Source organism: Nelumbo lutea, chromosome 3 (assembly GCF_056320005.1).
Source record: "Nelumbo lutea isolate HS-2025 chromosome 3, American lotus-T2T, whole genome shotgun sequence".
NCBI lineage: Eukaryota > Viridiplantae > Streptophyta > Magnoliopsida > Proteales > Nelumbonaceae > Nelumbo > Nelumbo lutea.
Window position 1 is genome coordinate 713,680 of NC_142686.1, and position 27,984 is coordinate 741,663.

Here is a 27,984-nt window from a genome sequence, read left to right on the forward strand (position 1 = left end):
GTCCGGATCCGTGTTGGAATGGGCTTAGTTGGCAGGAGCTCCCAACTCCAGCTGGTATCGCCTATGTTTGTGTCCAAACACATATATAATTATATGTAGCTGAAAAGTGAGAAGTGAAAACACTAAACAATTAATTGGATTTAGAGCTGACACTCTTCATCAGTGGCACAAAATACCAATTACCAAACACCGTGTGTAAGTCATTACCACTGTTCGGGGTGTTTTGGTAAAAGCAGTGTGGACTTACCAAGTTCCTTAACCCCGATCCGGAAACGGAAAAGGACAATGATGGTACTTCAAGTAATTTTTACCACAAAGAGAGGGTATCCTCGCCGTTGAAAATCTTTTCCTTAAATCGTTGTTCCGTAGCGTTAAACACCTCTCTATTCTATCACTTATATAGTTAGGTGGATTCTGTCTCTCTCTCTCAACGCCTCCCCGTGCCGCTGAAAACACTCCGTTAGATCCTTTTATTCTTGTGTTTCTTCGACTCCAGATTACGAACCGATCGAACTCGGCTTTGATTAGCTTTCTCCGCAAGACAAGTCTCGGTGGTGGTTCTTTGGATCTCTTCTCAAACAAAAGCCCAGGTAACCACCTCATCGAATCTCCGATCTCGGTTCTTATTATCAGCACACATCTAGATCTCTCTTTCTCTCTCTCTGTAACAGCTTCGTTTTTATCGCTTTCGTTTCCTTCGATGATGAAGTGATTCTGAATTATGAATGCTTCGTTAATAATACTCTGTGGTTTCCGTTCGTCTTGTGGTGTTGCTTCGATACCGATCTGATCTTTCTCGTTTTATTTCGGAGGTTATAGTCGAAAATTTGATCGATTTTACGGATCGTGTTAATTAGTTACTGTATCTGAATGCGATCTAGTGGTGCCTTTGTGATAGTAAGAACTATTGATTTTCTTCTGTGTAACATAGCATTGTAAAAATTTTCCTCAAGTTTTTGGTTCTTTTAAGTGTCCTACTTTACGGATCTGGGAATTCTATCATTCAACATCGTCCAGAGGGTGATGAATTTTTATCTGTGATCTTCCTTTTTGCGTGTTGCTTTTCGTTTTCTCGTATCGAGCTATTACATTATCGTTTTTGATGCTGTTGCTTTTTGTTACTTTGTTACTGAAAGATCGGGCTTTTGAGCTGGGCTTATATTCATGAGGGTAACATAGATCGTATGCTTTTTCCGTATCCTCAATTAAACATGGTTATGGTGTCATTTATTTAACACTTGACCATCAGCTTCTACCCATGGTGAGAGACTGGGAGTCTCTCTGATGGATGTCTGGATGTTTCTTCTCTTTACGGTTTGTTGTCGGGCCTTTTTATCTTTTCTTATTTTCCATTTCAATGTGGATCATGTCTCACTGTCTCATGTATGCTTTTATGCTTTGTTATATGGGGTTATTGCAATATTGGTTTTCCAAATTTTTTAATATGTAGCTGAAGGGTCAAGTTTTTTTAGCAGTATAAACATCATGGCATTGTTCCGATAAGAAACCTGTCTTACAAAGACAGTCCTAACATTTTTTTTTTGAAATTTTCTGCTTCTGTTATTATGTGACTGCTTGTTAGTGTTTTGGTGGCTCACCTATCAAGGTGCCACACATTTGAGGGGTGTTGCTGCAACACTACCTGAATTCTCCGAACTTCCATAAAGGTGTTTCGTCTAAAACCTTCAGCATGGAACTATAGGTATTGTGTTGCTGCTTTTGAGGAAACAGGCACCCACAAATATATTTTGTGCCCTTTTTGCATGTTTCTCTCGACATCATAGTTTTCAAGGCACCAAGACGAGGCTAGGCAATAGGGGGGTGCTTTGTTGCCTAGTTGCCTAGGCAATGGATTTTTTTATGTTGAAAGCATAGATCCTAGGGTAGTTCCCTAGGTACTATAACCAAATTTCCTTAATAATTATTCATAATTTTCATAAGAAAAGTATAAAGTTCATATTTTTTTGATAAATAAGTATAAAGTTCATATTAAAGTATAGAAAATCAACATATTCATGAGAAGAAAACGAAGGAAAATAAAATCCAAAAAATATAGGGGATGAACCCTTATTTTTGTTATAGAAAAAGAAGTAGTAGAAGAAGAAGAATATATGGAAGAATAAAATGTGCTGACTAGATAAAATTTTAAGTTCTTCCTTATTGGTTCAGGTTTTGAAGTCTTTGAGGGTTCAATACAGCATTTATCAATGTTTGTGTTAATTAAACCCTAATAAATAAGAAAACAATAAAAAAAATTAGTATATAAACCCCCACCAGATGGAGTGGTAAAATTGAACTTTGATGGCAGCTGCCAAGGTAACCCAGGGTCATCCGGAATTGGAGGAATTCTGAGAGATAAAGACAGCAATATGTTGTCTCTTTTCTCAGGACCAGTGGGTGAAGGTGATTCTGTAAGGGCAGAGCTACTAGCAGCGGTACAAGGTATACAAATGGCTAAGAGTGAACAATTTGTTAGTAGAAGGAGATTCCAAGGTAGTAGTGGGCTGGCTGAATAGCCCAGACACAGTTTGTTGGGGCTACAGGGATCTGTTAAAGAAAGTTAGGTTCCAGTGGGTTGGCAGATCAGCAAATGTAATGGCCGATTCTCTGGCCAAGCAAGGGGTGATCTGTTTTGGGCTACTTTGTAATTTGTATCTAGGGTTTGGGCATGTTTAGTGTTTATGATTCAGTCCTTGGGGGAGGTAACATCTTGTGCCTCTTCCTAGGCTGCTTGTATTTCTGATATTTATTTCAATAAAATTACTCTCATTTATAAAAAAAAAATTAGTATACAAACACACAAAATGATTATTTTAATTTAATAATGTTTATTTTATAATTATAATCTCAAAAATGAATAAACAAAAAAGTATTTTATAGTAGGAAGTTAAAAACTGCTTGGCGAGCCTCAAAGGGCGCCTTGTCGCCTAGGTGCCTGCCTAGGCATTGCCTTGACAACCATGCTTGGCATGCTGTGGGGCAAACTCATGCAATGCCATGGTTAAAATGCACAGCCATTCTGAACTCTACCTCAATTAGTGACATGACCTTTTTTTCAAATTTAACATTCCTCGTTTGCATCATTTGACCATGATTCTATGATTTAATAGGCATTTTTGGATGTTTGCATGTATCTTTTATGACTTGATTCTAGACATATTTATGTTTGTTTTTGGAGAGAGAGCTTTTGTGGGTTTCAATATCTCAAGAAATTTGGCATGGTTGGTGATTTGTTGCAGGTGTTAGCTGTTGAGATGGCATCAACAGCTGGGGCCACAGGATGGTTGAGAGGAAGGGTAAAGGCTGTTCCTTCTGGAGATTGCTTGGTGATAATGGGAAGTACCAAGGCAGAAATTCCCCCAGAGAAGACTATCACATTGTCATCTCTTGTTGCCCCTAGACTGGTATTTCCAGGAAACTGAATTCAAGCTTTTAGCAGTCCTCATTATTAATTCTCTCTCTCTCTCCCTCTCTCTCTTTCTCTCTCTATTTTAATGAGTACTTAACTCTTATTGATAAAAAATGAATACTTAACTTCTTTTTCCCTGTAAGGATGCCATTGGTTGTTAATATTTAATGTTTAGTTATCATTCTTTGACCATACCACTTCTCTCTCTATCTACCAATTTAGGTTCTTAGTTTCAAGGTTTAAGCTTAGTTGCAAGCATTTGCTTCAAATTATTATCCCTTGTGAAAGAGTATCTGAAGAAATAGGAAGGGATATGATAAATATGGAGATTTAGATTAATATTGGAGAGGAAGTGGAGTGAAAGAAAGTAGATATATGGGAAAAAAGAGGAAGTTTTCAAAACTTGAAGTAGAACCCTTGAGTTTTGGTGAAATGTGAAATCATGATGCAATCTTATATAAGATTTTGTTCCTGGTGTAGGCCAAAATTGTCTCATAAGTCAAATAAGTACATTGATTTTATCAATCAAGATAACACATATACAAGAATAGTACCATTGTCCATGAAGTCCAAATATTACAAAAGGATTCTAGGTGATACATTGATCTTATCAGTCAAGATAGCATTTATACAAGAATAGTGCCATTGTTTGTGAAGTCCAAATACTGCAAAAGGTTTCTAGGTGCTAAGATTGGCATATGATTATGTTGTGACATACATAGATATTGGAAACAGGGATACAACCTCCATTTATTGAGATCTAGGATCATTTTTACCTGACATGTGCATGTGTGCCAAGTATATAGTGGAAAGATTTCTGGCATGTACCTCAACATTCATTGCATGGGAAGCTGATGCATAGCAATAAACAAATATTAAGTTACTCAAGTAGTTTCAGAATGCAGTAAAAGAAAATTAGAACATTTTTTTCAAAATCTAACTGTAGCTCCTTTTTGGATGTATATGCTTTCTCATGGCACATTGTTTAGGACCAATAAGTATGGTTTTGAAATTAGGAATAGCTCCACTTGGTGATAAAATGAGAGAAAGTTAGGCTAAATTGGGTTGATCATGTGCATAGAAGACCATCAACAAGACCCTTAGGCTGCGTTTGGCACATCAGCTTAGAGCTTCAACCACACAATAGTGGAAAGGAAAAATTGCTAGTGGCCAATATTACTACAAAAGTTATAATACAGCCCAAATCAATTTCTGTCTATAAATCCCTTGTTTTTCTAGAGTATCCGCCGTCCCATTTGTAGTCCTCACCCAATTAAAGTTAATGGTCAAATCCTTTGAGGGCCTTTCGATCTCCTTGAACACATGCTAGTAAATCCAAGTTAGTTGATTGCTACTTGTCCAAGAAATAACCAGCTCTGAATCAGTTGATAGAAGTTTGATTGCTTTGCAAATCTCAAACAGTGCCACGAGGCCAATAGTTCAACTTTTAGGGAGTCTCCAACCCCTATAGGTCTAGAATACAGAGCCACCAACCTACCTGAGGAATCTCTAAATGCCTCCTATACTTGCTAGTCCCAAAGTGTCCATGGAGCTCCCATAAAAAATTAGCTTTATTTTATTACTTGCTGGGGGTTTCTATTCCATGATCACTCTATCCTTTTTTTAGACAATTGTCCACTTCAGCCCATGTTCTCATTGTATAATTCACCGAAAAGGTTTTGAATCAGACACCTTTATCCAATGTGCAAGTTTAAACTTCTTTTAGATCTCCTCCTTTGACTTGCTTTTTTTATTGAAGATTCTCCCATTTCTTTCATCCCATGTAGTCTATACCTTTGCTGCCCTGATTGCTTTTCACATGATTCTCCCTCTTTTCTGTGGCTGTCTTAAGAAGCTTAGACTAAAGAGTCTTATTACATCCTAGGGGAACCTGCCTGCGCATTGCAGACTTGCAGCTAAAGAGAGAAGAAGAGTACTCCCAAACATAAAGCTCATTAGGGTGGGAGAATAGTACATGGGACAGGGTTTTACCACTTGCATTACAAAGGGAACATATATGGGGTGAAAGGCATTTACTAGGCCTTCTTTTTTGAAGCATGCCACAGGTATTTATCTTTTCAAGGAAAACATCCCTACATAGAGCTTGAACTCTAGGTGGGATAGCCTTACTACAAATCTCTTTCACTTGGAACTTCTCCTCCAAAGGATTGGACTATGCGAGGGCATTTGAGAATGAAGCACATGTGAAGAAGTTCTCAGGAGAAGCTGACCAAATTGTAGTGTCTTTCACAGTTTTGATTCAAGTTTAACCAACAAGTGATAAGGGACTCACATTCATTATCCCTTAAGTCCTTTCTAAAGCCAAAGTTCCAATTTATCCCAGAAAGAGACAAGGTCCTAAACCTAGGGATAGACCGAGATTTGCAATTTGACAAGGAGTAAAGTACAAGGAATTGCAATTTGAGAGGATTTTTTGCTAGCCAAAGGTTTTCCCAAAAAATGACTTTATTCCCATAGTCCACACCAAATCTGGTGGAATTAATGAAAGTCGAATACACCTATTGTATTGATTCCCAAGTAGATGTTGAACTTGAAAGAGGAGTTGCCTTTTGCATCCCAACCGTCGTTCATCATATTCATCCCATGTATGCTTGCAAGGGCCCAATGCCACATCCTATGATCCTATCCCTTTTGATTGGAATCCTACAAAACCATTTACTAAAGATAGCTGTGTTCCTATGAGTTAGGTTCCCTATACCAATCCCTCCCTGCTCCTTAGGTTTGCTACGTTGTCCCACTTCACCAAGTGGTCACTTCTTTCATCCCCTGACTCCCAAAGGAAGTCCCTCATAAGTTTCTCAAGTTTCCCCGCTATTCTAACTAGAATTCAGAAGGTAGACAAGAAGTAAATAGGTAGGTTAGTGTTGCCATCTCTCTCCAAAAGGTTTTTGCACCTACACTTTTGCCTCCAAGAAGAAATTTCCTCTTTGCTGGGCAGTTCTTTCAACTCACACTTGAATCTCCACCTCTCCTCTTTCCTCCCTATTTATCTCCCTTTGTGCTTCTTTTTAATCCAATTCCTCAATTCTTGAGGAGGTTCTCTCTTTGATTTCCTCTAACCTCCCAAAATTTTATTTATTTCAGGTTTTGATTTTCTCTTTTAGTTTCTTCAGCCTCTTAGAAACCGTTCATCGAGCCACTAATTCTATTTTCTCCTTGCCATCCCTTAACTTTCTCCACAAAGGTGGGATACTCCATCCACATGTTCTCAAATTTGAATGGTGAGAGGCCTCCAAAGGATTTTTCTTGTGATAAACTAATAGGACAATGGTTTGAGGTTACTTGAGGCAAAGCTCTAAAGACTAAAATTTCCTACATTTCTTTCTAATCCACCAAGAAAAAGAATCTATCCAACTTGGAGCAAATTGGAGTTTTTTGGACAGTTGACCAAATGAAGTTGAAGCAAAGGGAGTTCTTTTCATAGCCTTTCCTTGCAAAGAAAACGTGGTTTGCTACAAGTTGAAGAGGATAGAAGGGTACTCTGGCTAAACAAGATTCATATAGCCGACCCCATATGGTTCTGATAAGGCTTGGATGATGATGATAATGAAGCATGAAAAACATGAAGGTCAGCGGGGAAGCTTGGAAAGAGGGAGGGAAGGTCAGTTCCTACGAGCAAAAAGATGGAAGAAAGTGTTGAAGGTGGAAGCGAAGACTTTCATCTTGGAGGAAATCTGGACTAGAAATGGACTCTCTCTAATGACTGTAGAATCAAGGAAAGCTTCTTTGCTTCTCGAAGGAAGGGCGACACCATGGTTCCAAGGAGTTCTCGATGGAGCTAAAATAACAGAAAAATCAAGGGAGTGGAGGTGCTGTCCATTGGAACAGAACATGAAGTACGCGGCTGAAAGAAAAGAGAACAAGTACGGGAGGTTTTTGGGAGTGCAGGAACACTTCAGTGAGGGGCTGAAGCAGTTTAGCAGAAGCAATTCAGGAGTTTATGGTGGTAACTAATGACAAGGAAAGTGCCCTAAAAGATGGTCAAAAAAGTAAGGAACAATCTGAAGGGCAGTCAAGGAAAGTTTTCAGGGAGATCCCAGGAGAGGAGGAGATAGGGACGGAAAGTAAATTGCAGATTGATGCTGGACTAGGATTGGTGAAATTGTGGGTGAACAAACCTAAAGAGTGGCGGCTTAAACTTGTCCTCTTGGTAAACAAGAAAGTAAAAGATTGGGGGAGACTAGGTAAAGAAGTCTAATAGATATTGAAGACTACAGAGGTGTTGTAGATCTCGGGATGGGACCAGTTAGCAGAAGAATTCAGGAATTTATGGTGGTAACTAATGACAAAGAAAGTGTCCTAAAAGATGGTAAAAAAATTAAGGAACAATCTGAAGGGTAGTCAAGGAAGGTTTTCAGGGAGATCCCAGGAGAGGAGGAGATAGGGATGGAAAGTATATTGCAGATTGATGCTGGACTAGGCTTGGTGAAATTGTGGGTGAACAAACCTAAAGAGGATTGGCAGCTTAAACTTGTCCTCTCAGTAAACAAGAAAGTAAAAGATTGGGGGAGACTAGGTGAAGAAGTCCAACAGATATTGAAGACTACAGAGGTGTTGTAGATTTCTCCCTTTGACAACCACAAGGCTGTAGTGTATTTTCAGGGGATTCCTCTGATTTTGCTACTGTTTCGGCTGTAACAGAGCAAGGTGTGGTGGTGTTGGAGAAATGGAAGCCTTTTTGCAATGTAGAATTGGTAGAACCCACATAACTTATCAGTCTGAAAATTATTGGGTTGCCTTTCCATGTATGGAAGATGGAGGTATTCAGGAAAGTTGCAAAGCTATGTGGAGGCGAGATGGTTTCCTTTGATGCTTCCAACCTAAGTGCCTTGCATATTAATGTAGCTGGAGCAAAGCCAGAGCTTATCCCAAGGACTTTGGATTTAACTTCAGATAATGTAGAGCTCAGGGTTTGGATTGCAACCTCTACAGAAGCTAGATGGTGGAGATTGGGGAGGAGTGGGGAAGACGAAGATAACGTGGCCTCCAAGGTTCGAGTTGACACTGGGAAGGAAATTGTAAAAGCAAGGGAAAGGAAAGCAGTACCCTAGTCTTCCACTTTAATTGCAACTTCTCAGGTAGTAATGTCCAAAGGTGGAGAAAGTCTGCCAAAAGAATTTTTGAATTTGAACAAGTGTCTGAAGGTGGGGACAAGTGGAGGTAGATTGGAACAACAACCGGGTGGATTTTCATTTGATATGGCCCAGGCATGCAGTCAGGGAACCAATACTAAACTTTTAAAAAGACTGGGTCAGGTTCAAAATTACAAGGATGGGCCAACAGTAGAAGTGAGGGGTATTGGTGGGCCCAGTCTTAAACTTAAAGTGGATGGGCCTGGAAATAGGACTCCAACAACAAGTAAGCCCATAGATAAATCAGGTGACCACTTAAATAGGCACGTGAGGTGGAACAAGGTTCAAAGGACTATGGACATTTGTTGTGGTATATCTTCGTCCTCTTCATATTGGTCTGCAATTGGCTCGAAAGAAAAATGTTTGTCTGGTTCGACTTTAGCGTGGCAGCCAAGACTGGTCTCTTACTCCACTAGCCTAGATAAACCTAATCCGAGATATAACTGCACGAGGTTAGAAGAGGAGGATTCTGCTTCAGACTGGGTAAGCTTAGATGATGAGTCTCTGAAAGAGTTGTATGTTGAAGAGTCCAACTATGGTAGTATACAGAGTAAATGTCGTTCAAGGTTTGGGGAGGAAGATGACCCAGGATTAAAGTTACTATTCGAAGAAGAGGCTTGTACACTTACAGGAGAGTTGGTTCGGCCTAGAAAGGAGTTGGAAAGAAAGAAAACACGCTCGGGTGAGGAGAAAACCGAAATAGGGAGAAAAGGGTATTCAATCCTTTGTAAAGACCAGGGAATGGGTGCTTGTATGGTGTGTGTTGGCAATCTGGTTCCTCCAAGTAAAGCTATAAATTGCCCGCTTCCCATTGCAATCAATCCAAATCTCGATTTCGAGGGTCCTATTCCCAGTGAAAGTCAAACAAAAGGGGTTCAGGCTATTCCAGGAACTCATATTGCATCTTCTTCCTCCCAAGGTTTGCATTGTTTTTAGGTTCAGTTTTTGGTTACTAACTCTGTTTCCCCAAGTCCTGTGTGTGTTTGGCCTACAGGTGATTCCAACCCAGCTTTAGAGTCTGCCAATTCGTTTGATTCGGGACAAGTGACAGAGGTAGTGGGGGAGATAAATTCAAAAGCAGAAGAGAGAACTAGGGGACAAAATTTGAGAGATGATCTTGGAACTATTTAGAATCAGAATGGAAGAGGAGCTGAATGTGAAAGAGGGTAGGGTTGAGGAGGAGATTATTCAATTTCCCAATACAGTGGAGAAAAGTGGATACAATGGAAAATCAAAAGGACAACGGAAAAAGAAGAAGAAGGGGTCAGGTAAGAAACTAGAAGGAATTGAGAAGGTGGAAGAGTCTAGTAAGAAGGTAGGAGAGCTTTCTAAGAAGAGGAAGAAAAAGCTGAGTGAGGTGGAGAGGTTGAAGAGTGGGGTGGTTTATGATAAAGCGAGTTGGGGTAGGAAGGATAGAAAAAAGGAGTAAAGAGGGTGGTTTGGTTGGGGCTACCTGAATTGTTTGTCCATGAAGTTAATAAGCTGGAATGTAACAGGTTTGGGGAGTTCAAAGAAAAGGCGAGTGATCAAAGATTTCTTGAGAATAGAAAAGCTAGATGTGGTCTTAATACAAGAATCAAAATTGTCTGAGGTGGACGAGAAATGGGTGAGGAGCATTTGGTCAACAAGAAATTTGAGTTGGGCCTTTGCACAATCGTGGGGAGCTTCAGGGGGGAATTATTACACTATGGAGAAATGAAGACTGGGAGTGTGAATAAGAATTAATTGGGAACTTCTCGGTGTCAATAAAATTGAAAGTTAAGGAAGATGGGTGGGCTTGGGTGCTAACTAATGTCTATGGTCCCACCTCTTACAAGGAAAGGGAAGGCTTCTGGGAAGAACTAGCAACTGTTAGGGGTTTGTGGGATGGCCCTTGGTGTTTGGGTGGGATTTCAATGTAATAAGATTCTTAAACGAGTCTAATAACCCCAGTCGTAGGATTACATCTAGCATGAGGAAGTTTAATCTCTTTGTGGAGAATTTTGCATTGCAGGACCTCCCACTTTAGCAAGCAAATTTTACCTGGTCAAACTTTCAAGAAAACCCTACCTGTTGTCGATTTGATAGGTTCCTCTTTACAGTGGATTGGGAATTTGAATGGGGGATTTTAGGTGTTACAGCATTGCTGAGACCTATTTCAGATCATTGCCCAATCAGGTTGTCTCAAGAAAGACTAGATGGAGGCCCGTGCCTTTTTAGGTTTGAAAACATGTGGTTACTTCATCTAGAGTTTCTAGCTAAGGTAAAAGAATGGTGGGAAGTGGACCAAGTGGAATTCCGATGGAAGGGCTATAGGTTTTACAAGAAACTACAACTTCTGAAAGCTAGACTCAAGATTCAGAATAAAGAGGTTTTTGGTAGATTAGAGCAAAGGAAAGTGGAAATCAGTCAGAGAGTGCAGGAGCTAGATGGACTAGAAGCTGAAAGAAGGCTAGGGGAAGAGGGTAAGGTGGAAAGATGGAATTTGAAACAGGAACTGGAAGATCTTTTTAGGAAGGAGGAGATAAGTTGGAGGCAAAAATCCATGTGCAAATGGCTAAAGGAAGGGGACATCAATACAAGGTTTTTTCATTCGTTGGCAAATGGGAGGAGAAGGAAGAATTCTGTTTCAAAATTGGAGTGGGATGGGCAATTGCTGACAAGGGAAGATGATATAGCTCAAGCTTTGGTTAATCATTTCAGATTAGTGTATGACAACCTAGGGAGACCCAGTGAGAGCTTAGAGGACTTGGAGTGGAGGGGGGAAGATAGTGTCTTATTGGAATTTTGGAAAGAAGATTTGAGGCCCAAGAAGTGAGAAATGCAATCTCCTCCATGGATCGAGCTAAAGCTCCTGGGCCTGATGGTTTTTCGATGGCCTTCAACCTAGGGAGACCCAGTGAGAGCTTAGAGGACTTGGAGTGGAGGGGGGAAGATAGTGTCTTATTGGAATTTTGGAAAGAAGATTTGAGGCCCAAGAAGTGAGAAATGCAATCTCCTCCATGGATCGAGCTAAAGCTCCTGGGCCTGATGGTTTTTCGATGGCCTTCTATCAAGATTGTTGGGAGATAATTAGAGAGGATTTGTTGGAGGTTTTTGAAGAGTTCTATGAGAGAGGCAAATTTAACTCGGGAGCAAATGCAACTTTTATTGCCTTGGTTCCTAAGAAGAAGGACGCTCTCCAACCAAAGAATTTCAGACCTATAAGCCTGGTGGAAAGCATGTATAAGATCATCTCTAAGGTCCTAGCGCTAAGATTAAAAAAGATCCTTCTGTCTCTAATCTCACCATATCTAGGGGCCTTTGTAGAAGGAAGACAAATTGTAGATCAAATACTTATTGCCAATGAATGTGTTGAGGTGAAGAGGAGGAGAAAAGAAAAGGAGTTGATTTGCAAATTGGATCTTGAAAAGGCATATGACATGGTGGACAACGATTTTTTACTAGAGGTTCTCAAGCGGAGAGGGTTTGGGGAGAGATGGTGCAGTTGGGTAAAGGGATGCATTTCTTCATGTCATTTCTCAATTTTGGTGAATGATGTAGCTAGGGGTTTCTTTCCTGCAAAGAGGGTATTAGGCAAGGAGATCCATTGTCCCCATTCCTCTTTACCGTAGTAGCTGATGTGTTGAGTGCCATGATTTCGAGGGCCGATGCTAACAATTTGTAAGAGTTTGGAGGATTGGTAGGGAGGAGGTGGTGGTCACACACTTACAATTTGCAGATGACATCATCTTGTTTTGTGATGGGGAGGAAGGGGAATTACAGAACTTAAAGAGTCTAGTGCTTCAATTTGAAAGGAAGTCCAATCTTAATGTGAATTGGGGAAAAAGTTGTGTGGCAGGGCTCAACCTAGGCGGAGAGGAGGTGGATTCCTTAGCTAGGATTTTGGGGTGTGAAGTCGGGGGCTGGCCTTTAATATTTGGGGCTACCACTGGGAGGGAACCCAATGGTTGAGAGTTTTTGGTACCTTGTAATTGAAAGATTCTCCAAGAGGTTAGCAAATTGGAAGAGGAATTAAATCTCTTTAGGGGGTAGGATAACCTTAATCAAGTCAACCTAAGCCAACTTGCCACTTTATTTCCTGTCTACCTTTAGAGTACCAAAGAAAGTAGCTAACCAGTTAGAGAAGATAATGAGGGATTTCTTGTGGGAACCAGGGGATACTAAGAAGGATCACTTAGTGAAGTGGGAGGTGGTTTCTAGGAGTGGGGATAATGGAGGCCTTGGGTTAGGAAATATAAGATTAAGAAACATGGCTTTGCTGGGGAAATGGATTTGGAGACTATCGATGGAACAGGACAGACTTTGGTCTAGAGTGATTGTTAGTATTCATGTATTGGCAGATAACGGTTGGGATGCAGGACTCGACCCTCGGGCTTCTCAGTGTTCTCCTTGGAAAGCTATTCTAGGTATTTTGCCTCTTATGCTTCTTTATTTCAAATGTGATGTCTGCGCTGGAAATAAAGTCTTGTTTTGGGAAGATGTTTGGGTTGGTGAAAACTCCCTTAGAGATAGACTTTCTTCTATTTACTCCTTGCCTAAAAACAAAAGAAAAGTGATCTCTTCAGTGTTTGTTAATAACTCCTAGGATTTGGGCTTGAGAAGAGATCTAAGGGATTTTGAAATGGGGATGGTTAATGATTTGATCACTCAGTTAGGGGAAGTCTTTCTTGATCAGTTCTGTAGAGATAGCAGAATTTGGAAACCTTCCCTTTCTGGTTTTTTCAATTGCTCTTCTTTCTATAACATTTGGCTTTAGACCTCTAACCTTGTAGGGAACTTTCCTTCAAAGGAGGTGTGGAGTAGCCCTGTACCCCCTAAAATTTAGGCCTTTTGTTGGAAAGTGGTATTCCAAAAAATCAACACCTTGGATTTATTGCAGAAAAAGAGGCCAAATATGTGCCTCTCCCCCCATGTTTGTTGCCTCTGTTTGGGTTCTGGTCAGACAATTTCACATTTACTAATCTCATGTCCTTTTGTGTTCTTTATTTGGTATTAGTTCTCTTCTCTCTTTGACTATAGGTGGACTCCCTCCTCAAGTATGGTGAACCTCTTTGATCCAACTTTTTACAGGCAACCAACGATTTGTGGAAGGATTATGTGGAGAGCCACTAGAGCTGCTGTATTGTGGTCAGTGTGGGAGGAAAGAAACAATGGGATCTTTAAAGGCAGATGTAGATCCAAGGAAGAGGTTGTGGAAGGAATAACTACTAAGGTTATCCATTGGTTGAAATCCTGTGATCTTTTTAAGGATTTCTTAGTTGAAGACATTTATAGAAGTTGCGGTATTGTGGCATCTACTACTACTTCCAAAGCTATGATGCAGGAAGTTTGGTCCCCATCAGCACAACAAAGGGTGAAATTGAACTTTGATGGAAGCTCTATAAGTAATCCAGGCCCATCTGGTATAGGAGGTGTTTTCAGAGATAATGAAGGCAAGATAATGGCTTTGTTTTCAGGTCCAATAGGAGTTGGAGATTCCTTAAGAGTGGAAATCTTGGCACTACATCAAGGTGTAAAACTGGCCAGACAGTTGGGGCTACGCAGATTGAGATAGAGGGTGACTCCAAGTTGGTAATTGGGTGGATGCAATTAGGGCAGCTGGGAATTTGGCAATATAGACAGCTGATAAGGGAAATTCTTAGCATAACAAGGGAGGTGGGTGTTTGGTTCAAGTGGGTAAGGAGATCAGCAAATGGTTTTGCTGCCGCCCTAGCAAAACAAGGGACTGCAAGGGAGAGTCTTTTTTGGGCAGTGCTGTAATGTTTGATGTTTATTGGATCAACCTTTTCTAATAAGGGTTGAATTCTGTATTTCAGGTTAATTTATCTCTAATGAAAGTTATCGTTTCTGATAAAAAATTAATAATGAAGCATGATTTTAAAATTTGGTGATGTTCCAATATTGAAGTCTTAATTTTTTTGCCTGTACTTATTGAAGGAAAAATTTCAGAAATTTTCCTGAAGTTTTGGAATTTCATACATGTATTTCACTTGAAACTTTGAATTAAGTATTAAATTTGATGACACTAAAAGCAGGCCGTCACCCAAATCTGGTCCCAGTCTTGTGAGAGTGGACTTGGTATGAAGTGTGCTACCCAGACATGGCTGGACCAGGACTTGGGTACGAAATTTGCACTAAAGTTGAAGTATCCTACAATATGGCAGTTTGTACAGGTGTCTGAGTGTCAAAGGATATAGACCTAAACTCCTGAAATTTAGCATGAAGTGACTGCTCTCAAGCTTACGCGTTCTCGTGGTTGTCAGCTGGAGATTTTGCAATTGCACCAAACAATAGTCCTTTAAACCTGATAACATTAAATAATATGAGGTGACTGCTTCAGGCTCATGCGTTCTCATGGTTGTCAGCCAGAGATTTTGCAATTGCACCAAACAATAGTCCTTTAAACCTGATAGCAATAAATAATATGATTATATATATAACATGTTATAAAACAAAATTATTACTGCTAAAGTAATACACAAATTGTCAAAAGTAATTTATTATAATTTCTTGCTGGACATTGGATCCAAAATGGCTGCCAATATTTCTTAGAGCTAAAACTACTAAATTCTGATTTCTTTTACTGACCTTTGCTTGGAACTACGTCAACATGCCACATCGAGTGTAATGCCATGTAGTGGTTCAATGTCAAAGTGTCAGCATTGTTTTAAACCCATTAGCTTTAAGTGTCAAACTCCGCATTAACTGTATTTGAGTTACAGCTACAGCTATGTCTTTCTCATTTAATGTGTTGTTATCATGCCTTTATATTTAGTTTTGTGTCATTTACAATGCTTAATCTTGCTAATTTAACAAACTGATAACATCTATATTTTGTACGGTTTATTTGGTTGAAATACATTTTCATGTTTTAGAAGTATTCATCGTATGAAATATACTGTAAAATTTCCTGTGCAATTTTTAGTGTTGTGTAGGGGGGTGTACCATGTTCATTGCAGGTACCTATTGTACCCGGTTACCTGTGAGTGTTTTGTATGTCTGTTTCCAACATGATATGTACCTCATGCAATAGAGGATACTGCATGAACATTTCTAATTGTCTATGCCATTGCATCAACACATCCAACCTATGTAAAATGGTACATTTAACAAGTCACTATATTTATAACTAGGCTACAGGTAGCCATTGTATGCGTCCTCAATTTCAGCCTCTTAGGAATAGAAAATTGTATTCCATTACCCTTAGTCCATATCTGGTCATCTTAGACAGGTTCACTAAGCATGTAGAGGTATATCTGCATATCATAATGATAGGAATCAAATTTGGTTGAAATTTCAAAATTCAATCATATGATTAAGCATCTGCAGTGTTTAAATGTCTAGGATGTCCTTTATATTTTTTAAATTGTTATTTGACCATTACTTCCTGCACTGATTTAACTTTTTCTTGGATGTTGTTCATAAAATGTAGGCAAGAAGAGGGGGGGTCGATGAACCGTTTGCATGGGATAGCAGAGAGTATTTGAGGAAGCTTTGCATAGGAAAGGTGCTTTTCTCTGAGACTTGTTATTTCCTATTCGGTGTTAGTAATATTACTTTCCAGAAAAGACAGGTCTTATCTTACTTTTATTATATCATCTGGATTGCCATAGGAAGTCACATTCAAAGTGGATTATACCGTTCCATCGATAGGGAGAGAATTTGGCTCTGTTTTCCTTGGTGATAAGAATGTTGCATTGCTTGTTGTTTCTGAAGGCTGGGCAAAGGTATCTACTTATTATTTTCTTTTGTGCAATGTACAAATTGGTGAAATTTAAGATTTACTTCCTGATACTTAAATAACATCCAAAACATTTGGTTGCAGGTTAGGGAGCAAGGCCAACAGAAAGGGGAAGTGAGCCCATTCTTAGCAGAACTGCAGCGACTTGAAGAGCAAGCCAAGCAGCAGGGTTTAGGTCGTTGGAGCAAGGTTAGTCTATCTGTTTGTAGACTGTAGCTTACACCTCAAATTGGAGTATGTCTTTTCTGCCCGGGGTGTTGGGCCTACATTCAGGACTAAGAGCCAATCGTGATTATTTTTTTAGAACTCTATATTCATTCAACTATATTGACATGCTTATATGTGATTAATTGGCTCCTTGTTGCTGTGCAGGTACCTGGTGCTTCAGAGGCATCCATTAGGAAATTACCGCCTTCTGCTATTGGAGATCCTTCTAACCTGGATGCAATGGGCCTCTTATCTGCAAATAAAGGAAAGCCTATGCAAGCCATTGTTGAGCAGGTTCGCGATGGAAGTACTGTCCGTGTCTACTTGCTCCCAGATTTTCAATTTGTTCAAGTATTTGTTGTTGGAGTCCAGGTAAGATATAATCATTTGATTATTTTTAATTCATTCAAGTATTTGACTCCTCTCTTTGCCCTTCTGTTTGTCTACCTTATGCTTATATAACTGTAAACTCTTTGAGTTAGGCCCCGTCAATGGGAAGAAGGGCTGTTGCAGAAGCAGTTGTTGAACCTGAAATAGTTTCTGATGAACCAAATGGAGAGGCTTCTTCTGAACCTCGACCTCCACTAACATCGGCACAGAGACTTGCAGCCTCTGCAGTACCTTCTATTGAAATTTCCCCAGATCCTTTTGGAAGGGAAGCTAAGCATTTCACAGAGATTCGTGTTCTAAATAGAGATGTGAGCGGGTTCCTCTTTCTGAATTGTGTTATTTTGCATCAATGCCCTGTCTATATTCTCACTTTTGTAATTTGCAGGTCCGCATTGTTCTGGAGGGTGTGGACAAATTCAGCAATCTTATTGGTTCAGTATATTATCCTGATGGTGATTCAGCCAAGGACCTAGCATTGGAACTTGTTCAAAATGTATGCCATTTTATTTCATGAGGCATTATAGTGCAAAAGATTTTCCTATATAAGTAAACATAGTGTTCAGTTTACATCTTATGGTCATTTTGATTTCAAACCACTTGGGAAAAATACCAAAAAGGTATGATATCAATTTCCCACACCAACTAAGGATGGTGCAGAAAGCTCTTGCCACAAGTTTTTCTTATTTCTAAATTTATGCCCACCGAGTCCTAAATCGAGTACAAATTCAAATTTTGTGCTCAATATTGTATTAGTTATGAACAAGAACAAAAAATAATGCTTATTTATAATTCTTTGTCCCCATTAGTATGAATAATAGTCTTTTACAATTATATATTATTTTCCAAAACCCTAATAAATAAATGAGTAATTGAAGACAGTAAATGCAAAAAGTAAAAGGTTCATAATTTTGGCCTTATAAAAGTACAGAACAAAGAGAAGTAAAAGAAAAATTACTTAATTTTTGGTGAAGTTCTATTAGATATTAATAAAAATCAAATAATACCATTGGATGTCTGAAAAGACATTTGTTGTAGTTGGGTAAAAATTAAATATGAAGAGAACCTAGTGGATACAAGCTTCATTTTGAGGAAAATGTTTGAAAAGATTTTGTTTTATATTTCTTCATTTCAAGTATCGATCCAGGTATGCCCATATTAGTAATTTTGTCTTTTCATGAAAATTAGAAATTTCACAGATATGCTAATTTGATGAAAGTGTTGCAACTTGCTTTTTGAACCTTCAATCATTAATAGGCCCCACAACCATATATAATGTGCAAAATGGAACCTCTTACATACGGATTATATTCTGATTTTGTTGTATTAGACCTTAGCAAGCAGCAGTTCGTGGAATTTGTTTGACACAATTATATGATCGATTCCTTGGTTTCTTCATGGAATTCAAGGAGACTTGATTGTCAAAAAAAGTTATTAATTTGTTATTTTTTTCCCCTTTGCAGCATACTTATAACAATTTTGGCAATATCATTTGTATAAAAAGATTTTTTAATGTTCACAAGATGCATCTTAGTTTCACAAAGCAACAGGAAAACAAGCTTCCATTGCTTGATTGAATAACCTATAATTCAGTTATTCTACATATTTTTGATGAATGAATAAGTAGTTTTATTATAGAGAAAAAAGGAGAGAGTACAATCAACCTTGGAGGAGGCACGAGATGCTACCTCTCCATTGGGAGGAGTACAGACCCATATCTTTAATGATGTTTAAAATTATTGAAAGCTCTTCTTTTTATGGCTCTTTCTGTATGGTTTGAGTTGGTATTTCATAATAGGCTCATGGATTATACATGCTTGGAGCACCATGCTGTGATAGAGACCCATCTGTGAGAATTCATATTCTGCAGTATTCCACTTGCTACATGATATGATATTCTCCATCTGTTAAGGGAAAGGCATCCTGAATCGGAGTTTTGGGAATGTAGATGTGGGTGAAGCTGAGATAATGAAATTAAGGCCCTTTGCATGATGCTGAGTGAAAAATGTGGATAAGCTACTTTAGGATCTAGTTAAGTAAATCCAAGATTTATAAGTGCAGTAGTATTTACTTGTATAGTTCCAACTTGACAAACAAGAGAAACACCATCAAAATATGAGCTTTTTGGACTTAAGTTATTGAAGAACATATTGTACCTTAAACCATTTAATAGTTATACCAACGGCAGCCATTCTGAATAGTCTCACTCTCATTCTCTCATGATAGGGTTTGGCCAAATTTGTGGAGTGGAGTGCTAATTTGATGGAGGATGAAGCCAAGAGACGGCTGAAGTCTGCTGAACTTCAGGCAAAAAAAGACCGGTTAAGGATATGGACCAATTATGTTCCCCCAGCAACAAATTCGAAGGCAATTCATGACCAGAACTTTGCAGGGAAAGTAAGTTTCTCTCTTTGTCAATCAGTTTCTAACTTATTGGTTTGTCAAACATCTCTTTGTTGATTTTTTTCCTGTTGCCATATTCATTGGTTTACTCCAGGTTGTGGAGGTTGTAAGTGGAGACTGCATTATTGTTGCTGACGATTCTATCCCATATGGTAGCCCCTTGGCTGAACGGCGAGTCAATCTCTCAAGTATTAGGTCTCCTAAAATTGGCAATCCTCGTAAAGATGAAAAGCCCGCTCCCTATGCCCACGAAGCAAGGGAGTTCCTGCGCACTCGCCTTATTGGCCGCCAGGTACACATGCAGTTTTCTGGTCTTAATTCTCTACAGGTTGTCCATTCAGAGCTGGTGGTATTCAATTTTAATAATATTTTCATGATTTCAGGTAAACGTTTCTATGGAGTATTCTAGAAAGGTCAACATGACTGATGGCCCAGTACCAGCAGCTGGCGCAACTGACTCTAGAGTCATGGATTTTGGATCAGTCTTCCTGGTATCTCCTTCCAAGGTTGATGGTGATGATGCTACACCTACACCACCTTCTGGCAGCCAACCATCTGGGATAAATGTTGCTGAGCTGGTGGTTTCCCGTGGTTTTGGCTCAGTCATCAGACATCGAGATTTTGAGGAAAGGTCAAACTATTATGATGCCCTCTTGGCTGCTGAATCACGTGCCATTGCTGGGAAGAAAGGGATCCACTCTGCCAAGGATCCTCCAGTAATGCATATCACGGACCTGTTAATGGTTAGATTTGACAACTTATATGAAATTCAATTCATCTTATAAACATTGGTTTTTAAACTGACGATATCCTCTAATGAACTGTTCCTCAGGCATCGGCAAAGAAAGCCAAAGATTTCTTGCCATTTTTGCAGCGTAGTAGGAGACTGCCTGCTGTTGTAGAATATGTTTTCAGTGGTCATCGGTTTAAATTGCTTATTCCCAAGGAAACCTGCAGCATTGCATTCTCGTTCTCTGGAGTCAGATGTCCAGGTCGAGATGAGCCTTATTCAGATGAAGCAATTGCTCTAATGAGAAGGAAGATATTGCAAAGGGATGTTGAGGTACTTCTATTCCTTTAACATCAAATATGCTTTCTTGCATATTTTTTGCTCAGATATTAATTTTTGTTTTTCTTTTCAGATAGAAGTAGAAACAGTGGATAGAACTGGAACATTCTTGGGATCATTATGGGAATCAAAGACCAACATGGCTGTGACACTTCTGGAAGCTGGGCTGGCAAAGATTCAAACTTCTTTTGGCACTGACAGGATACCAGATGCTCACCTTCTTTTGCAGGCGGAGCAGTCTGCAAAACGTCAAACATTGAAAGTAAGTGAAAATACCAGTCACTGCAAAAATTTAAATACAGTAACAATACTCATGTCCTCCTCCCCCCTCCCGGCCCATAATTGACCTTACATATTTGTTTCTGCAGATATGGGAGAACTATGTTGAAGGACAAGAAGTTGCTAATGGTTCAACAGCAGAAAACAAACAGAAAGAAGTGCTTAAGGTACTTGGTCACTGCATTTTGTAGTAGGACAATCTTTTGCATATGTCATGAATTAAGTTAACCACTCATCTTTCTGATCTTTGTACCCAGGTAGTGGTTACTGAAGTTCTTGGTGGTGGTAAATTCTATGTCCAAATGGTTGGAGATCAAAAAGTAGCTTCCATCCAGCAGCAACTTGCTTCATTGAACCTCCAAGAAGCTCCTGTTATTGGTGCGTTTAATCCTAAGAAGGGTGATATTGTCCTTGCTCAGTTCAGTGCAGATAATTCTTGGAACCGAGCAATGGTAAGTCTGGTGAACTAGAGATTAAATATTCAAGTGCAAGACTAAAAATGATTTCTTTTATAGTACCTTCAAATGATTTGTCAGACTACTGTCTATGAAGCATTACAATGCCATAACTGTATGTTATGTGTACACTACAAGGCCTTGCATATTGCCTGCAGTCTATGATGCCTGGATACCTGTAAATGCCTAGGGTACTTGTGTCAAACATGTATATACCCAATACGACACCAGATAGTGCGTGGACACTTCTTGATATGGTCTATAGCATTTAACTCTTAATATGTATATTATTATGTTAACTAATCATACTATAAAAATCTGTTTATATTAAAATAAGTCTGGAGAAATGATAGCTCCTTTGAAAACTTGACAAGAAGTATGTAAGCATATTATATTTTATATTCCTGTACTCATGTTCATGTCTGGGCCTTTTGAAATGGAGAATCATATATCAGTTATCCTTACCTAGTTACCTTCGATAATTGGCATATTGGGAATGATTTTGTGAAATTCAAAACCAATAAAGTGTCAATTTGCTGTAAAATTGTCATTTGCAGCGAATTCACCTTGTCAGCAAGATCCATGTAGATTATTAAAATGGAACAGTCTATTTGGCACATTCAATCGGTTCATCAACATGAGATGAGACTTCCAATTATGTGTTTCGGTTGTCTTTTGACCATGTTTACTCATCCATGTTTAGAAGGCACATTGGCTCCTTGATGCATCATGCATGAAAGTTGTCCACCCTGTTCTATATTTCCTGTGTTATTTTATTGCTTCCATGTATCAGTGGTTTTCACATGGCAGTCTGAGAAAGTTTTACTTTGCCCAATGCAAGTGACTTCTTGAGCTTGGGTCAAAGTTGTACATTTTGACACTATAATGCAATACCTTACATTTAGTTAAGAAAATATGATGGCTGGAAGACATGGCTTTATTTCATTTATTCCATTTTTTTTGTGTAATAAACTTCCCAGATTGCATGCATGCACTTATATGTACACATGTATGCATGCACATATGCATGAAGTATTTTTGTAAGTTTGCACAAATGCATATTAAATTATTAATATAAGTATAGACATAGCTATATAAGTAATTAGGCATGCACACTTTTTTCATATTTTTCTATTAAGCAATTCTGAAAGAAATCCATTTTTATTATTCATCTAAAAGAGAAAAAAGATGCATTTTTATTTTCCTCACGTCAGTTTGATAAAGTTACCTCTTAGGATTATGCCAACTAATTGTTCTTTTGTCATGGGCAAAATGAAAGTGTCAATATGCTGATAAAAAAAGCGTAAGTGTCTATACGTTAGTGGCTGTGATTCACAGCTTTAGCCCAAGGCTACACCAATGGGCACAGTAGATATTTCTCCAAGTAATGGCCCTTAACATTTAAATTTGTATCATCATCATCAACAAGTATACCAACTATATGGGGTCGGCTACATGAATCTTGTTTCACCAGTCCATTCTGTTTAATGCCATATCATTTGTATTTGCATGTGATTATGAGAACCAAGAAGTAGTTCCTAATGGTGACTTTATATTTATATTTAACATGCAAAGATTGTAAATGCCCCACGGGGAGCTGTTGAATCACCAAAGGACAAGTTTGAAGTATTCTATATTGACTATGGGAATCAAGAAGTAGTTCCTTATAGCCGGCTACGGCCTCTGGATCCTTCTGTATCTTCTGCACCTGGTCTTGCTCAGTTATGCAGCCTTGCATATATAAAGGTCCCAAGCTTGGAGGAGGACTTTGGTCAAGAAGCAGCCGAGTATCTGAGTGAGTGCACACTAAACAATACAAAGGAACTCAGGGCGATGGTTGAAGAAAGGGATACTTCAGGTGGGAAGGTGAAAGGGCAGGGAACTGGGACAGTTTTAGTTGTGACACTGGTTGACGTGGAAGCTGGTAGCAGTATCAATGCTGCCATGCTACAGGTATTGATGCTGAACCCCCCTTGTTTCACTTCTAATAAAATTAATACTTCTTGATTTGTAGTTGATTTGCTCCAGCTGTTTCTCCCTTGCTAAATGTTACAACAATTTATTATATGCTAATAACATCATTAACAAACTCTGAAACTTCGACTTGTAACCTAAACAGTAGCGATTTAATGTCCTAGGGCTTCAACCCAGTCAAGCAACAAGAAACTGATGTCTTAACCCTATAACATGGATGCTTGCAATTAGGGGTGTCAAGGGGACTGGATTTGGTTCAATCCGATCCAGTTATAAATGGACCAGGTCCAATCCAATCCAATGAATGTTTTGGACCAATTTGGACCGGTCCAATTCAATGTCTGGACCATCCAATCTTTTCAAATTTATTTTGATTTAAATTGGTTTCAACCCAAACCCGGTCCATTGACACATGTATTCTTATCTTATACCAATGGACCAGATATTGGCTTAATCCAACCCAATCCAATATAACTTTGTTACAGACGGACCAGGTCCAATTCAACCTAATTAATATTTTGGACCCGATTGGTCCAATCCAATGTCTTGTTGGTCCGTCCAATCCGTCCAAATTGATTTTGGACTGGAGGGGGTCCAATCCAAAACCGGTCCATTGACACTCTTACTTGCAATGGAAGCTTCCTTGCAAGGCATTTGTTTTTGATTTGTCATTGCAATAGTAAAGATTTAATATGTCATAGAAAAAAGGAAAAGTATCTTTTTTACCCTGTGAGTTGGAGGTCCCAGCTGAATCCTCTTGTATATTGAAGAAACATGTCATCTGGTCTTCTGGAAGCCTGGAATTTTGTCAAACAAGACCTGAAGTTTTTTAGGATTTTGTTTTTTCTACTGCTTCAGGTGCATCTTTTCTCTGTTGCCCTAACCAGTCATTGAATTTTGACTTGTTATTGACACATTATTATGCTCTAAAAGTTCTGCTTACAAATATTCTGTTTTTAAATTTAGCTAAGCGATAATTCAAAATGATATGCTTTTTTTTTTTTTTTTGTATTCGGTGCCCTGCACCATTAATAACTTCCCCCTACACCTCTTTTTCCCCCAAAGTGCTGGTTGTGGGATTTGATTCCGCATTGAAGCTGGAACAAACCAGCCAATACACCAACGAGCCAGCCCTCAGTAGCTTATGCTAATACTTATAAAAATGTGCAAAAAAGAACTATCTTGCATATTTAAGTTGACTTTATTTGTGAATTTTTGCATCCCATACATATAATTCGAAGTATTGATTGCATATTGAGAGTTTCAAATGATCTATACTCACTTTTTTTTTTGTTTTCTCCGATATTTTTCAGACCTGTCACATCATCTAATTTCGTATAAAACAAACCAAGATATGATACGATATGGGTGCATTGTATCGATAATTTGAACCTTGCCCACACGTAACTAGACTTGTAATACATTAGTTAGTATTTATAGATATTAACATAGGTTAAATATTTGATGTGTAAAATATATATTTTCTTTAATTCTGGATGCATTTTGCGTATTGATGTGTAATAATGGATTTTTCTAAAATTTTAAATAAATTATGTTTTTATCAGATAGGCAGTTTTACATAAATTATTTCGAGTAAACATTTACATAATTCTATAAATTACAGTGGATTCATCTCTATTTTGCATTAAATATAAATTACAATTGTTTCTTTTAAAAGTATGCATTTTTATGTGGTTATAATGTGACGATATCAATTTATTTTTGATTGGTAACAGTCAATTTTATTGATATTTGATAAAAGTAGTGCCTCTTCCCAGCATGTTACTCTGAACTAATTTGACTACTGAGAAAGCAGGCCTTAAGACTGTTTGGTTTAATAGAAAACTAGCAAGCGAACCCATGCAACAAATGCATTGGGGGGGGGGTTATTTCGAGTAAACATTTACATAATTCTATAAATTACAGTGGATTCATCTCTATTTTGCATTAAAATATAAATTACAATTGTTTCTTTTAAAAGTATGCATTTTATGTGGTTATAATGTAATGATATCAATTTATTTTTGATTGGTAACAGTCAATTTTATTGATATTTGATAAAAGTAGTGCCTCTTCCCAGCATGTTACTCTGAACTAATTTGGGTGCTGGTTAGGTTTGGGTAGGCAAATTTGAGTTTTGACATCAATTTGATTTCAGGCCAAGGTCCCATGTTTAGGGTTTGTCTTGGGTTGGCACTTAACCCCATCTAATCCATCTAATTTATACCCGTTTTACCAGACAGGGTCAAAAGGGGTTCAAAGATATGCAAGCGGGCTTAATGGGAGAGCAAAGATATTACAAACATTGACTATTGAAGAGGGAGAAGGAGACTTAAGAATGATTTTTATTAGTGAAGAGTAATGAGAAAATTAAGACATAGGAGGGTTTTTAATTTTTCACATGTGTGAAGGAGAGAAGGGGAGTGTCCTTGTACTATATAATAGATAGGGGAGAAACAGAAAGTTGGGAGAAGGTTCTTAAGGAATTTCGCAAAATTTGTTAAGAGCTTTCCCTCAACTTTGATGGGAGTAGTAGGGGGAATCCTGGACAATCAGGGATTGGGGGTGTTTTTTTGGGATGAGAATGGGATCATTTCTGCCTTGATCTCAGGCCCAATTGGAGTGGGTGACTCTTCAGAAAGCTAAGGAGATGAGTATCAGAAAACTCATAATTGAAGGGGACTCGGAGGTAGTGATACGGTGGCTGGATAAAGACAACAATGGCTTATGGAATTGAATCAATGAGAGGAGGAAATTTAAGTGGCTGGTACGGGAGATGGAAGTTAAGATGAGTTGGGTTAAAAGATCAGCTGGTTCTTTAGCTCTGATGGATTAACTAAACAAGGGGTAGAAAGGGATTTAATGTTTTGGGTTGAGCTATAATTTTATTGTTTCTTCCTGTTCCTTTTCCTTTCTTTCTTGAGGGCCCAAGTTGTATTTGGAAGATAAGAGTGTTTGTCTTCCTTTTTGTAATTATTCTTATGTTGAATTAATGAAATTGTTATTGATAAAAAAAAATTCCCTCAACTTTATGCTTCTCTCTTATTTTCTATTAAACCAAACATGGCTTAAACTAAGAGACCTTGAAATTTGGCTAGGGTTATTTATTTATAGAATTAGTGTTATTGATGTATTTGCGAGATTTGTATGAGCCTCTACCATATCCATAAGGGGCTTTACCTGGCGCTGGTCCTAGCCATGGGGGCGCTTGGGGAGGGGTGAACTTGACACCTAACCATCGGCATTTTTTGCACAAGGTGGTTGCTCTCAGACTTCAATCATTCTATTGCACAAACCAATGGCCCCTTCCCTATTCATCATATCCATGGACCGTGGCATATCATAATTATTCCACTGTATACTTGTGTTTTCTAATTGTATCCCTATACGCCTCTCGATATTGCATCTATAACATTTTGTGGCTTATAGAACCTTGACTCAAACCATGTAAAAGATCAAAGGCAAATAGAGTCTAGCGTATGTCATGCCAGCTACTAGTGGGATGAAATACTATCGTCTTCTCTCCTTTGTGGGCTTTTAATATTGTATCTATCGAGCACTTGTTGTATTTTACCAGATTTTTTTTTAGTTTTCTAATTGCCAATCTTTAATATAAATTTGGATCTGACCTACACATTGTTTTCCCAATTTCCAAAAGCTGCTGCTTTGGTTATTGCCAAACGTTTACTTGGGACTGTAGAAAGTCTTTGTTGTTACCCATTCCCATTTGACGTGACAGTATTGGAAGTGGCATCTAAAAGTGGGGAGATTTGTATCTATCAATTGGGTGGAATGGTTTTGATATTGAGACGTCATTGGTTCCATTGTTTTGTGTGTACTTGAGATATTTATTTATTTGAACTGTATTATCTATAGGAAGGACTTGCGAGGCTAGAAAGAAGAAAGAGGTGGGACACCAAAGAAAGACAGTTGGCCCTGGATAACCTGGAAGAATTCCAGGCCAAGGCAAAGCGTGAGAGACTGAGGATGTGGCAATATGGGGATATCCAATCAGATGACGAGGACACATCTCCAGCTCCACCAGTCAGGAAAGCTGCTGGCCGCAGATAAAAGAAACGAGTCCGGCAAAGCTATGTTAATTAGCACGATCTAAGTTATGTCGCACAATCGCCTTAGTACTAAGCTAGCGAAGTAGCAGGATGGATAGTGGAAAGTTGAACTTATTGGCAGAGCCTTGTTTTTTTCTTTCTTCTCTTTACGATTTTTATTTTTATAGTTGGTGCAATTCTCTAATTTTCCCGAAGCTTGAGGAGGTGACAGAACAATTTTTCATTTTTACATGCTTTTCTTTTTTTTTTTTCTTTTTAATAAAGGCAAGTGAAACTCGCAACGGCGGAGACAATTTTCTTTATATTGTTAGTGAAATTATATGTTCAGGTCTTTAATTTGGTAGTATACTTAATTGTGCCTTTTGTTCTCATGTTTGTGATCATTAAAACTAACGCCATCTTTATTTAAAGGAAAGAGTAGGGAAAGGAAGGGAAATGTAGGAAACCTATACAAGATTTGTAAAGGTTTTCCTTCTTTTACTTTTCCTACTTTTTCCTTCAAACCAAACCTAGCCAGCCTTAAGGTGATGGATTGTTAAAACTTAAAAGTGGTTGGCCACAGAACCCCCGTGTTGGAATATGAAAATACCGAGACACTCCTTGTGGTAAATGAAAGTTTGGGGTGTATAGTTCCTCTTTATTTTAATTAGCTGCTATCATATAAGACAGACAACAATCAGCTTTTGCCATGAGGATGCACCACGTGTTTGTCTCATGCGTGTGATTGAAATGTGAGATGGATTAAACGAGTTCAAATCTGTCTCACAAGAGGGCATTTCACAACGTTTTACAACATATTCCCGCTATGTATTGGGAGCATTTCTTGATAATGATATCATCGAGGCTGGTATTATC

At 38.6% G+C, this 27,984-nt stretch overlaps 1 protein-coding gene across 1 annotated transcript; it reads left to right on the forward strand.

The window, feature by feature from the left end:
- Positions 1 to 321: 321 nt before the first annotated feature.
- TUDOR1 (TUDOR-SN protein 1) lies at positions 322 to 27,475 on the forward strand. The gene is made up of 17 exons (XM_088978416.1): positions 322 to 590; positions 3,240 to 3,404; positions 15,977 to 16,051; positions 16,158 to 16,271; positions 16,370 to 16,474; positions 16,658 to 16,864; positions 16,975 to 17,190; positions 17,268 to 17,375; positions 19,106 to 19,276; positions 19,377 to 19,574; positions 19,666 to 20,025; positions 20,115 to 20,345; positions 20,425 to 20,613; positions 20,720 to 20,797; positions 20,888 to 21,082; positions 22,661 to 23,038; positions 26,936 to 27,475. Exons 2-17 carry the CDS (start codon positions 3,255 to 3,257, stop codon positions 27,128 to 27,130), a joined length of 2,970 nt encoding a protein of 989 aa, XP_088834542.1. The 5' UTR covers positions 322 to 590; positions 3,240 to 3,254; the 3' UTR covers positions 27,131 to 27,475.
- Positions 27,476 to 27,984: the final 509 nt, after the last annotated feature.

What these genes read in the sequence shown, in the direction of transcription:
- TUDOR1 (XM_088978416.1), top strand. Translation starts at nt 3,255, where the DNA reads ATGGCATCAACAGCTGGGGCCACAGGATGGTTGAGAGGAAGGGTAAAG. An exon ending in TTTCTGAAGGCTGGGCAAAG is followed by an intron (nt 16,272 to 16,369) that starts GTATCTACTTAT and finishes ATTTGGTTGCAG; the next exon opens with GTTAGGGAGCAAGGCCAACA. An exon ending in ACCAGAACTTTGCAGGGAAA is followed by an intron (nt 19,277 to 19,376) that starts GTAAGTTTCTCT and finishes GGTTTACTCCAG; the next exon opens with GTTGTGGAGGTTGTAAGTGG.